This window comes from Echiichthys vipera, assembly GCF_963691815.1.
Source record: "Echiichthys vipera genome assembly, chromosome: X".
In the NCBI taxonomy this organism is placed as follows: domain Eukaryota; kingdom Metazoa; phylum Chordata; class Actinopteri; order Perciformes; family Trachinidae; genus Echiichthys; species Echiichthys vipera.
The window spans coordinates 26,408,152-26,421,396 of NC_139825.1; the positions used below are offsets into that span (position 1 = coordinate 26,408,152).

The following is a 13,245-nucleotide window of genomic DNA, read 5'->3' on the forward strand; positions in this document are numbered from 1 at the left end:
TTAAACATATTGTATTGCAGATTTGTTTTTCTGTAGTAAAAAGCATAATTATAACAAGCCAAAGTTGATTTAATAAAGTAAATTAGTATAACAGAGATGAGGTGAAAGCTGATGAAAGGTACATCAGCATAAACTGATTGGTGAATAGCTTTAGACCATTTTTAAGAAAAGACACAATCCAGTTGCATTATGGGAAGTGTAGGGTCCTGCGTTTCCAGAGTAAGACCCTTATTAGCAATTAAAAATCTGAATATTTCAGCCTCTGACTCTCAAGGACCAAAAATACTTGGGTGAAGTAACAGTTTTTCCCCCTGAAACGTAGTTGTCCACCCCTGCATATGTTTGCAGTTAGGAAAAACAATGACAATTGCATGTTCACAAGTACAATTCATGTTGATTTCCTACCCACTGTGATTCTTCCTGTTCATTTCCCTTTGTTCTGGTTTCATTGTTGTCCTGCTAACCCAAGATAAAGAACAACTGAGGATTAAAGTCAAGTATTAGTCTGAAGTTGGTGTTTACATTGAAAAGTCGTGCTGTTAAAGCAGTCAAGGGGTTCGGGGAGTTTAATGAGGATTTTGGCTGTTGTGGGGGCGGAGCATGGAGGTCTGGGAATTGTGTCATCAGCAGACATGCTCCCTCCTGCAACCGTGACATCACTGCAGCATTCCTTTCCACAGAGCTGGAACAACAGAGACCCCCATCACTCTCCTCATCTCCGTCTCCTGTTAACCCTCTCTCACACCTCCCTACTTCAACCACACTGCCCCACATTGATCGCTTTTATTCAACATTAGCTTCTCACTCCATCCTCCCTTTTTTGACCCTCAGGAGGGAGACCAGACCAGAGGGGTTGTCTCTAGAAACTTGAACCACAATATTTTCTGATCAGCAGACCTGACATTGGTTTGACTCACTCTGGTGAAGAGCAACAAAGCAGCTTTTTCATAGCTCTCACACATCACTCACTGCCCCCCTCTCCTAATATACCAATATCTGCTCTTGCACAATGCCCTGATTCATTGCACTGTAATGCTGTGGCTCCTTTACAGGCTGCTTTCAACCACAAAAGCTCCTTCAGGAGAGCCCGATGAAGTCCACCACATTATCAGGCGTCGGCGGGGATACAAATGGAAGCAATGCCACGGGACCCTGATAGTGAGTCAAGGCTAAAGTGATATAATGTAGTGGGGGAAGGGAAGAAGGAAAGAGGGAGAAGAAAAAAAGGAGGCAGACTCAATGAGGGAGGTAGGGAAAATAAAGCTGACAGAACAATAAGGCAGAGCAGCACAGGAGAGAGAAAGAGGGCAGTTTGAGATAGAAAGTTGCTGGAAAAGGCAGGTACAGTCACATCCTGCATGCTTGCAAAAAAAGATAAAGGAGTGGGAGGTGGCTGTGCGTCTATTTAAGGGCAACAATCTTCTGAGATACTTTATGATACTATTGCATTTGCACAAAGTCTGACTGTGTGCTTTTGGTTGGATTGCACAACTGTTGCATGACTTTCTCTTTGTCTACGTGCATGTGTGTGTGTGTGTGTGTGTGTGTGTGTGTGTGTGTGTGTGTGTGTGTGTGTGTGTGTGTGTGTGGGTGTGTGTGTGTGTGTGTGTGTGTGTGTGCGCGCGCCAAGTTTTCATAGTGGATGAATGTGTCATGTTTTTTACTGCACTTTGCCCGAGATTAACTGTTCACCTTTTACGGTCGGGAGGGAGGTGGTATTGTCATTCAGCCAAAGAAGGAGGAGGGGTCGGCGGACGAGAGAGTCGGGGAGGGAGGTACAGAAGGAAAAGGAGTGGCCTTCTGCTGATAGTCGTCCTCTCTATCGGAGTAGAGACTTCTCTCAGTGGCAGCTTACAGGAGTTAAAACAAACCAGAAGTTTTGAGATACAGAGCAGGGAAGGAGAAAGCTGAAAAGACAGAGCTCTCTCTTCAAACCACATTTACTCCCAGGTATGTAATGGCAGCTCATAGCTAGAGTGAGTGGGTTTAAAGGAAACAGATGGTGGAAATTTGTGCTTTCTGCCTCTAAAACCATTCATTATGGGTAATGAGAGCTGTGAGTGTGTGAGTTTACCTCTCTAAAATGAGAGTGAGCGCTCCCACAGAGTTGACTGAGAGGGTGTGTACACTTGGATTCAATGTTATGGACATGAGAAGGATAAAGTCATGTTCCAGGATCCTCGAAAAGATCAAGAAAGGTGTTGAGTCTGTGATAAGTCTCTATAGGACTATAAAACATTAAATGCTGCAAGCAGTCTTGAGTGTTGGTTAATAGTGGTTTTATTTATGTTTCAGCCTGCATGTGGGTTTTATACAGCCATGGCATCAGCAGCTCCGCAGAAAAGGATGGTGTCTTCTGTCTTCATCACTCTGGCTCCTCACAGAGCCACTGTGACACAGCAGCAGCAACCTGTCCTCCAAGCTCACGGCGCCCCGGCCAGAGACAAGCAGCTCGCCACCGTACGTGTCAGCCCAAGTGACAACATCCCGGCCATTGGACTTAAGAGAGAGGACCACTCACAGCTGCAGCCTTGTGGCAGTGTAGACAGCAACGGACAGACTCGTACGGGGGCATCAGCCCGTGCTTCAGACCCTCTGAGCTGTACACCTGCCCGACCTGAAACCAGAGGAAAGCAGCAAGAAGATGACAGAGGTGCTGCTTTGATTTCATGACAAATATTTATTTTTCATCTTGAATTCAATGCACACTGGAACTACATGTTACTGATGACCTGGCTGACCTGACTCCATGCTTTAGAAATCTGTTTTTAAATGTTTTGTTCAGGTAGAGAGATTCCCAAACCACATATGATAAGTTACTACTGTTTTTGGGGTCCAACCCAAATACAGATGACATTTTATTGCTTTCCTGACTTGTACTGAACAAGATGTCTGCTATTGTTTAAAGGGTCCACTGCCTTTACACACCAAAAGTGTGTCTACAGGGCTTGGTTTTCAGTATGTGATAATAGTTGATAAATGCTGACACATTGCCTCAGGTGATGTATGGTGATGTCTACGACTGAACTGTCAGCAGTGGAGTTGCGTTGTGGGTAATGTAGGTACCTGGTTTTGACGAGGAAGAAGAAAGTGCAGAATTAAAAAGACGATATCTCTGGTTCTGCCGGATCTTTTCTATATATTTTTAAAACTGTCCATCACCACCTCTTATTCTCACACTCACTGCACTCAGATAAACTATTATCTTTCAGGAACAGCTTCTAAATTTGATCACATAAGACTTTCTTTTTCAGGAACATCCCGAAACTTTAGTTTGACTATGAGGAGCAAACATGTTTAGACAACATAGCCTTCTATTTTTACCCCTTTTTAAATTATTTCTCATTATCATTGTTATAATTTTTATTATTTTGAAATTTTTCTTCTTTGGTGGGTGGCAGTATCTGTATGCATGTGTATATATTGTGGCAAGTTTCATATTAACACTAGCCCGAATTTTAGGAAATCACTTGAAACTGAAATACAACGCATCAGTGTCAGTTGCTTCAAAGTGACTTGAATTTGATTTCCCCCCCCCTGCCAAACAGATCTCTTCCCTGCTCCTCCTCCTGCAGCACTTCCTTCATCTCTGGGAACATCGCTGTCTGAAGAACCGGCACTTCCACCTCCTCCTCCTGCCCAGGCGCCTCTCTCCCACCCTCTGACCCAAGGCCAGCAGCCAGTTTACAACAGAGAGGTATGAAGACTTCTGTCCCATTTACAGACTCATATGTCTACCACTATCATTTATTTCACACTTTCAACTCCCAAATTTTCCTTGAAACAATTTGCTTGAAGTAGGCAAGCCTTTTTTCCCCCCTACAGTCAAGGATTACAGCTTTCTACATCTTTTACACGTACTGTTGCAGCAGTTAAAGTCCTTTTCCCTATTTATATCAACAATATTATTCCATCTTTGGCAAACTGTCATGCCCAGCTGTACACGAATGACACTGTGCTGTATTATGTTGCCGATTCTCTAAAACTTACCTTTAACATTCTGCAAGATGCTCTTAAATACCTAAGGCTTGGACTAAATTCTGATTAAACAGAGTTCATTCTGTTCCAGAGTCAGGACTAAAGACTATACTGATCTCTGGATTTCTTCTATAAACGAACTTACAATAGATACGAGCCACAGAATAGAAATATCTCGTCATTTGCACTGATGAAAAACTCACATTCAAATTTTACACATAATCTTGTGTGTCAACTCAAAGTCATAAAGTTGGCTATTTCTATAGAAATAAAACATTATTCTCCACATTTTGTGGGAAAATGTTATTGAGAAAGTTCACATCAGTCGTGGACTTCTTTGACTTAGAGGCAAACACATCCTCTTTAACTCTTAAACCTCTGGACTCGGTCTATCATTCGGACTGGTAGGCACACATATCATTGTATTTTATATTCTAGGGCTGGGCGTGGTCTCCAAGAGAGACGTGATACTATCGACCAAGCCTTTACTGGAAAATTACTTTATTACATTTCAGAATTGCTTCATCGCTTAGTTTTATCAGAACAGAGCTTTATCAGGAAGACTTAGGGCAGACTCCTGCATGTTGCATGAGCTCAGTCTGAACTTTGAAAACTGCTTTTAATTTTAGTGCACCTGACTCCTGAAACAATATGCAGCACCTCCTTAAAATCAATTCACTTATACCTTTTGGGCATTTTGGAAATTTCATTTTAAATCTCCCAACCTCTACTTGTCAATGTTTTACCTAACTGTATTTTATTTTACATTTTAATTATTTACATGTATCTATCAAACTATCTACCTCAAATCAATATTTTATTGTTTTTTGTTACATTACTGTATTTTATTTGACAGTAAATGAGGGGCTGCTGATCTGTCGAGTATAAATTAAGGTTGAATGAATGAATGAATGGATAAATACCTCAAAAACACACATGTGAAGGAAAACAGCTGTCCTTTGGATATGACTGAATGATAAAAAACACTTGTCTTTATAAGAAGAAACAACTAAAGTTACAGCAGGAAGTCCGATAATACAGTACTTTCCCTTTCTTCACCGTGTACCTATGTTTTTAAACAGTGTATACTCTTTATTTATTTTTTTACAGACTTATGGTTATTGTTGTAATTATGTTGGATAAGGGAGTTGAGAATGACTTGTACCCCACATCCTATAATTATGTAGTTCCTTAGGAGCACCTCCTATGTTCATTTGTGCAAAGTTTATTTATAGGCTAGGTGTTCAACCTTATTTCCAGTTTTGTTACACATTGAGGGCTTTGAGGGGTTAAATATTCCTATATTTTTGTTCTTGCATCAAAACATGATCGCTGTTTGTTCAAAATCAAGCATTCGCTAAACTTAATAGGGAGCATGTCAGCTGCCTCAGTTTAAAGTTTTAATTTTACATTAACAATGCACTTAACATTTAAGGTGGAAACAAGCACACCATCTAGTGAACTAAACCAGGATGAACAATCCAATGCGATCCATAAAAATGGCCAAGACACCAGCCGAGAGAGTAGAGGTAACATGATCTCTATTTACCACTCAGGCTTTAAACTGTTCCACTTTGACAGGACACGTATTATTATAACCTGACATTGATGTTTGTGTGCGATGCAGAGGTGTGTGGCTTCTGTAGGAAACCCATGGCTCTCTCTGAACCTGCAATAGAGGCCTTAAACAGGACGTACCATGATGGTTGCTTCCAGTGTCGATCTTGTCACGTTCCCCTGGCTGGTAAACAGTACTACAACAAGGCAGGAATCCCACTCTGTGACGACTGCTACCAGGTAGATCAAAGTAAAAAAAAAAGCTGCAAATAAAAATGTAAATCTTTATGAAGGACCATACCAATGTTTCTGCATGTTATGTTATCTAATTAAACTTGAATTAAACTTAATCAAGTCCACTTTAACATTATTAAAAAATGTAAACACTATGCTGTGTTTTGGAGAATTACCAGCAGTCACACATGAGGTACAGTATATAAGTGATTTGTAGTACATTAGTTTAACAGTAGAAAATGTTGGCATTGTGCTTTAATTCATTAATATATTCCATTATTTCTGTCTCCTAGGCCAGCCTGGAACTGTGCTGGGCGTGTGGGGAGGTTATCACAGATCATGTGATCCGTGCACTGGAGCGAGCGTACCACCTTTCTTGTTTCACCTGTACAACGTGTAAACAGCAAATAGGAGGACAGGCTTTTGCTCAGGGAGAAGTCGGAGAGGTTTATTGCCTTCAGGACTATTACAGGTATAACAGTTACAAACCATGGCCATACAAAAAACATCACTTACACAACTAACCAGAGAGGATTTGTGTAAAAGGCTTGATATATCCACTAACTACTTAAAGTGAAATTCCAGTGTACAATCATCCCAGGGTCTTCTTAGGCAAATACACTTATCAAATAAGCCTTTGAGGCAATTTTTTACGTGCATGAACAATAACGGAGAAATCTGGGACAGACGCTAACAGCCGCTAACAGGCAAATGCAGCAAACACGGATATGCTAGGGGCGGTGAGTTGAACGCATTTAAATGTCCTTTTTGACCACTAACACTGCTCCAAATAACACCAAACCACTGCAGTAGCATGATAGAGTCCCTACACATTAACCGAAGCACCAACAATGTAGTATGTGACATCGGAGTTTATTAAAAGTGTGTTTTGAAAGACTTACCAACTCGACTGATACCAGTTCCTCTCGTAGTAAAGTTCATTTAAGTCGATTACCAAACACAATCCAAAAGGAATTTTATTCCAGCCAAAATATATACGTTGTGGTTTGTGGCAGTTTGGTGAAATATCTTTACCTCCAGTCTATCCGTAGTCAGCTGCTGCACTTGTGGAATGGCGTTCTTCAAGCACGCCTTCTTTGGTTTCTTTGGGTCAGAAGTTCTTCTTGGAATTATTAAGTTGTTCTTTTTGTTTGTGGCAGCGTCTTGATCGGCGTCTCAATGTCCACATTCAAAACAATAAGCCATTTATCAGAGCACGGTTATTGTACCACAGTGGCAGCCTATAGAAGTTTCTGGGTTGTAAACTTTCATTCTGTCTCTCTTCACTTCAAGTTGCAGGCTAGTCGTCTTTACCTGCGCGTCTTCTGGCAACACACGCCCCCTGCCCCCGACATCTGCGTAATGTTTCGGCACTGCAGGAAAGCTGTGTGGGCCTTTTACCATCTATCTAGATCTAGTCTATCACCAAACTATCAAACAACAAGGTTTATGTGTTTCGCTGGAATCAATCATCAATGAGCTCCTTCCTTTTGGATCGACTTTGGTTATTGACTTTGAATGGACTTTACTACAAGAGGAGCTGGTACCAGTCGAGTTGGTAAGTCTTTCGAAACACTCTAAATTATGAAGCAGATCACGGTGCTGTAAAAATACTGTGAAAATATGAAACCGCTCAATCCACAGAGAAATGCACACAGCCTGTATTTAGAAACTGTTTTCAAACGAGCCGCCAGGACTTCCGTACGGTTGTGATGTCACTACTACAACGCTAAAGCAACGCTACAGAGCCGTTACAGTCATTCCCCGGCTGCAATGACGGTGCAGAGGACTTGAAAACGATGTCCATGTTAAGGTTTGTGTTTGATCAGGACCCAAATGCACGACTCAACTCTGGTTCAAAGTGCAACAAACAATCTTTAATGTTCAAAAGGGGGCAAGCATAGGTGCGAGGTGGAGGGGCGGTGCGAGGTCCCAGGATCCTGATGTGGTAGGTAAAGTCACCGGGAGTGCGTGGATGCAGGTGGCGTGATGTGAGGTCCACTGTAGGGTAATGGCGGTGCAGTGAGAGAGCTCTGGGGAGCTGGCAGCAGGCAGGTAGGTCCACAGGCAGGCAGGGAGGAGGCGACGTTCAAAACTACACAGCAAAGCACAGTAATCTGAAGCAAGGTAACAAAAACACAGGGAGATTAGCTTCACAAGCTAAGCACAGGGCAAAGATTCAAAGAAGCCAGGATCCTAACCAGCACGTAGACTGACGAACGATCTGGCAATGAGCAGGAGAGAAACCAGTGGCTTTATGGGAGGCTTGATTGTAGAGTGAGTTAACTTACTTCACCTGTGGAGCAGAAGCCACGCCCACATGCACACACAGCACAGACAGGGGGAGAGACACAGGAGGAATAATACAGACAGGGACACAAAAACACACACGAGGAAAACGCAGGGCTTTTTTTTCCGTGTCTAAAGAGACAGGTGCTAAAACGGAGCGTTTCGGACAGAGGGTGAATACAGGTATATTCAGACAGACAGTATGAGAAAAATAATGTTTTTTTAAAAAAAACAAGCATGTAAACATGTTATAGAAGAAACCCAAAATACAAGTATGGACCTGAAAATTAACATGCTATGCCCCCTTTAAAGTACATCACTTTCAATTCATCAATTTATTGTAATTGTATAACACAGCGTTGTAAAACTCACTCTGTGTTTGAAAGGTGCTATACTAATAAAGTTGCCTTGCCTTGTCTAATGTTTTATTGCCCCAAAAATGTTTTCCACACAGGAAGTACGCTCCAAAGTGTAACGCCTGCAACCAGCTAATCATTCCAAAAGAAGATGGTACCGACAGCTATAATGTTCAATGCCTGGGACGCTCCTACCATGAGAACTGCTACAGATGTGAGGTAGGTGTTCTGAAAGTGTACCGTACACTCAAACAGTGTGTACGGTGCAGACACAATGACACGTTGGCAAACACACATTAATCCCCACCAGTCGATAAGACATTCTTATTCTCTGCAGGTCTGTGTCATCCAGCTCTCTCCTGAACCAAATGAGCACGGCTGCTATCCTTTGGATGGGAGGATGCTTTGCAAATCTTGCCATCTGAACTTGGTTTCTGGTCAGCACTAACAGTGGCCTCACAGCCCGGGATGAACCGCAACTGATGGAAAAGTGCAGCGGATTTGCATGTGCATTTAAGACCCTGGAATACAAATGACACACATCTATTTCCAACAGAATGCCAATGAAATATGGCTTCTTCTTCGTGTTTTTATTTTTTTAAACAATATATCATGCTTTCTAAAGATCTTTTCTTTTTTTAATACTTGATAAATTTGCACTCAATAAACTACAAAATGCACCAAATATATTTATGCAACAGCCTTTACAAAAATGTGCGGCAAGCATTATTTAAATTTTTGTAAATCTCAATCAGTTAACTTTCTCAATCACATTAACCCTTTATATAAAAATAAAAAAACTTTACATAAAAAACGTTTATATAAAAGTAAGCTAATATATTTTATCTTGAGGCAGGCTCCAACATTTGTTAAATGACACATGCGCTATCAATAAATATTAAGTTGTGAAAAAAAAGATTACAATTGTGTAACCGAAAATTGACTACATTAGAGATTTTCTACAATATACAATATCACATCTTTAAGCACTCATTATGGACCAAAACTAGGAGGTGCTTTTGATGTGATTACGTTTACATTTTCACACATGATCTTCACTGGACCACAGGGCCGATATTGTCTTTTTAGCCTCTACAATAGAACTATTCACTTGATATAACATATCAATATCCAAGTCTCATTCATATCCCAGCTGAATTATTTTGTTATTTATATTCTGTATCTTAAAATGACATGTTTGTGGAATTATATTTCTTTGTATTAAAAAACTTTATTAAAACATGGGGAAAAAAGGTAATTTTGGTATTTACGTTTTTATTCACCAAACTGTTACTCTGTAAATATTGCAATGGTGGTTTGCCAGCCTCTTAAGTTTTCTGTTTTTTATAGTGATATTATTTACCTTTTGGAATAAGTGTAAGGTTAAATTCATACAAAATAAAACACCCCCTGCTCATTTGATACAAACAGGGTCTTTTCTGCCACAGTCAGTCTGGTATGACGAGTGACTTATGTTGGCTAGTATTAGCTAATGTTCTAAAGTTAGGTAGGGGAGATATTGCTGTGAAACAATGCTGAGTCTGTCCCTTACATTATGAGTCGTCTCTACTTGTGTACTACTGTTAATACACTAATAATTACTATTATCCCTACATATTCTCTCTTGAAGCGGTTCAAGAGGGACGTGTTTGGCTTTTCTTTAAATTGGAAAAATAGAAAAACTCAAGAAAACAGTCAGCTCTAGGCAGTTCAAAAAAATGTATTTGATGCTGCAATAGCGTAGCAACTGTGCAAAGTACAGTCGCAAAATTTTACAGGTGTCTTGAGATTGAGATCAAGATGAGCATTCGATTTTATATTAGTTTAGTATAGTAGCCGATAAATGAATGTGAATGTAACAATTATAGACCAATATCAAACCTCCAATTCCTCAGCAAAATCATTGAAAAAGCAGTTTTTAAGCAGCTGAACAACTTAATGATAATGAACAGCTGTTTTGATGTTTTCCAGTCAGGATTCAGACCACACCACAGCACTGAGACGGCTCTTGTTAAGGTCTTCAATGACATCCAGTTAAACACGGACAATGGCAAAATTTCAGTCTTCGTATAATTGGATCTCAGTGCTGCATTTGACACAGTCGATCACAACATATTACTAGACTGTCTGGAAAACTGGGTGGGACTTTCTGACTCAGCGTAAGACAAATGTTCTTCATTCTGGGGCCTCTTCTGTTTAATATCTTCATGCTGCCACTGGCTCAGGTTATGAAAAACAACAAATTATGTTACCAAAGCTACGCAGACAACACACAAATCTACATAACTATATCACCAGGCAACTGTAGTCAAATACAAGCACTGAGCAGGTGCATCGAGCAGATCAACGATTTGATGAATTAAACAAAGAAAAAAAATGAAATCGTTTTTGGAGCCAAGGAAGAACAGCAATGCTAAAAACTACAAACCAAGCCAGAAAATTAGGTGTAATCATGGACTCAGACCTGAACTTCAACAGCCACATTAAAACAATTACAAAGTCAGCCTACTATCACCTAAAGAATATATCAAGGATAACAGGACTTATGTGTCAGCAGGACTTGTCCATGCATTTATCTACTGTAACAGTGTCTTTACAGGTCTCCCTAAGAAGTCGATCAGACAGCTGCAGTTAATCCAGAACGCTGCTGCTCGAGGCCTCTCTAAGACCAAAAAAGTTGATCATAATACTCCAGACCTCTCAGATCCTCTGGGACAGGTCTGCTCTGTTTCCCAGAGTCAGGACCAAACATGAAGAGGCAGCGTTCAGTTTTTATGCTCCACAAACCGGAACAAACTCCCAGAAAACTGCAGGTCTGCTGCAACTCTCAGTTCTTTTAAATCAAGACTGAAGACTTTTCCATTGCTGCTGCTTTTCAGTGAACTGCACTGTAACTTCTGTAACTGTAACCATCTTCTATAAGTTATTTCTACGGGGGAATTGTTGGGTCTATGTAAATCATAAATAAGTCAGAGAGTGTGGTCTATGAAGTACATACTCTGAGATAACTTTTGTTATGATTTGGCATTATAAATAAAATTTAATTTTAATGTTTTATGTGAAGCACTGAATTTAACCTGACTCTGACTTTTGTCCCGTCTGGTTTCCGTCTTGACTCCGTAGAGCTCCACTCACCCATCTGTATTTGCTCCAAAGGAAAGTGATTTCAGGGTCCTCAAAAAATGGTCAGACCAATCGGGACCGCCGGGCGGGGTTTTATAGATGTGACGCAGCAGAGAAACGACTGTGGCAGCTTGCATCAAGGAAGCAGACGTCAACATTGATGCTGCTATTTCATCCGTGTTGTCCAATCCAGAGAATATTTCTTCTTTAAAAGAAAACCAGAGAACGGCTCTGAAGGCTTTTATACAAATAAACTTGCCTTGCCTTAGACTTCTCTTTATTGATCCCTTTGGGATGTCTCCCCCAAGGAAATTTAATTTCCAGCAGCTTACAAAAACACAAAGGAGGTATAAAGTAGAGTATAAGATAACCAATAAACTCTTAGCTAAATAAATACAGAACGTCAAACAATAAACAGTAAACAATAAACTATTAGCTAGCGTAATCTTTTTAAACTTTATTGAAAAAGTACAAAACATAGCAACAGTTAAAGGAAATAATTTTATCAATGGCCTTTTTTCAAATAATTGTTTTACTTTATTGAAAAAGAACATACAATTCCCCTCAGTTAGGTCTCGGTCCTTCACACATATACACAGTTACTGTATATTTATCAGTTAGTGTATCTTACAGTTAATTTACAGTCCGAAATATTGTGACATTACAAAAATAAAATCTAAAATCAAATATACAACGTGGATATTTTAGTGAAGACAAAACATCTGCAAAGCAAAACATCTGCAAAGTTTTAATGGAAACAAAAACTACTTGCAAGTTTATAAATAAACATTTTTTTTAAAAAGGCCTTTATAACAGGGTGACCTGAAATTTCAAAATAAAAGTAGTAGAAAGAGACGATACTTAAAGTCAGTCCAAGAGCACAACAGTCCTGTGACTGCTAATAAAGATGCATCCTCTAGAAAGGTCAAATATAACTGAATACACAAAACATCTGATCTGCAAAATAACACTAGATTTAAAAAAACAAAAAACAACCTGAACACTGCATCTCTGCTTGTTTAGAACAAGGACCACAACCAGATGTTTACACTGAATACAGAATCATGCAAAACATGCTGCATCCAACACTTTATGCATTTATAAAGTTGTATTTAAACAACCTAAATCCAGTACGTACTGAAGCATAAACATTGAACTGAAATGTGGCGACTGTAGAAATTATTTTAATTGCAACAGTCGTAATCTCATTAATTCTGGGCAGAAACAAATATTTAGAAAGAAATTGTATTTGTGATGTATTCTAACAACAACCAAGACAACCTTTAAAAATGACTCCTCTTAAAATAGTCAGAGCATTTCAGTGCATCATGAATTGACACCTGCTGCATATTTATCCTAGAATTGCTCAAATTAACATAAAAAATGCCACTACTGAATTGAATACTGTCTGTGACTAAACAAACCATTACAGAGTGTGCCACCAGAGAATTTTGGACTTTTTTTAGTGTATAAAATAACAATAAATGAATGGTTTCATACATGGTTTCTACTCATTAATTTAAAGATGTGTAAGTAGTGTGCCAACTCAAAGTTGAAAGATGTCCAACCCACAGAACAGTAGAAAGCTCTGATTGACTAAACATACGTAACAGATGGCCAATCTGAATGCCAGCTGCTTTAAATTAAAGCTAAACTTATCAATATTTTTACATTCATAATAAATGACTATATGTAATGTGAAAGGTCA

The 13,245-nt window shown here is 39.6% G+C and overlaps 1 protein-coding gene across 2 annotated transcripts; it reads left to right on the top strand.

The window, feature by feature from the left end:
• The first annotated feature begins 1,062 nt into the window (after positions 1-1,062).
• On the top strand, positions 1,063-9,672 carry fblim1 (filamin binding LIM protein 1). 2 transcript variants are annotated; one of them, XM_083938519.1, is made up of 8 exons: positions 1,063-1,158; positions 2,296-2,653; positions 3,549-3,697; positions 5,414-5,507; positions 5,606-5,775; positions 6,063-6,241; positions 8,513-8,633; positions 8,752-9,672. In XM_083938519.1, the coding sequence occupies exons 2-8, from the start codon at positions 2,320-2,322 to the stop codon at positions 8,860-8,862; spliced, it is 1,158 nt and encodes a 385-aa protein (XP_083794645.1). In that variant the 5' UTR covers positions 1,063-1,158; positions 2,296-2,319; the 3' UTR covers positions 8,863-9,672. The 2 variants fall into 2 exon arrangements, with proteins under 2 accessions (XP_083794645.1, XP_083794644.1); XM_083938518.1 differs by lacking the exon at positions 1,063-1,158 and adding an exon at positions 1,833-1,950.
• The last annotated feature ends 3,573 nt before the right edge of the window (positions 9,673-13,245 follow it).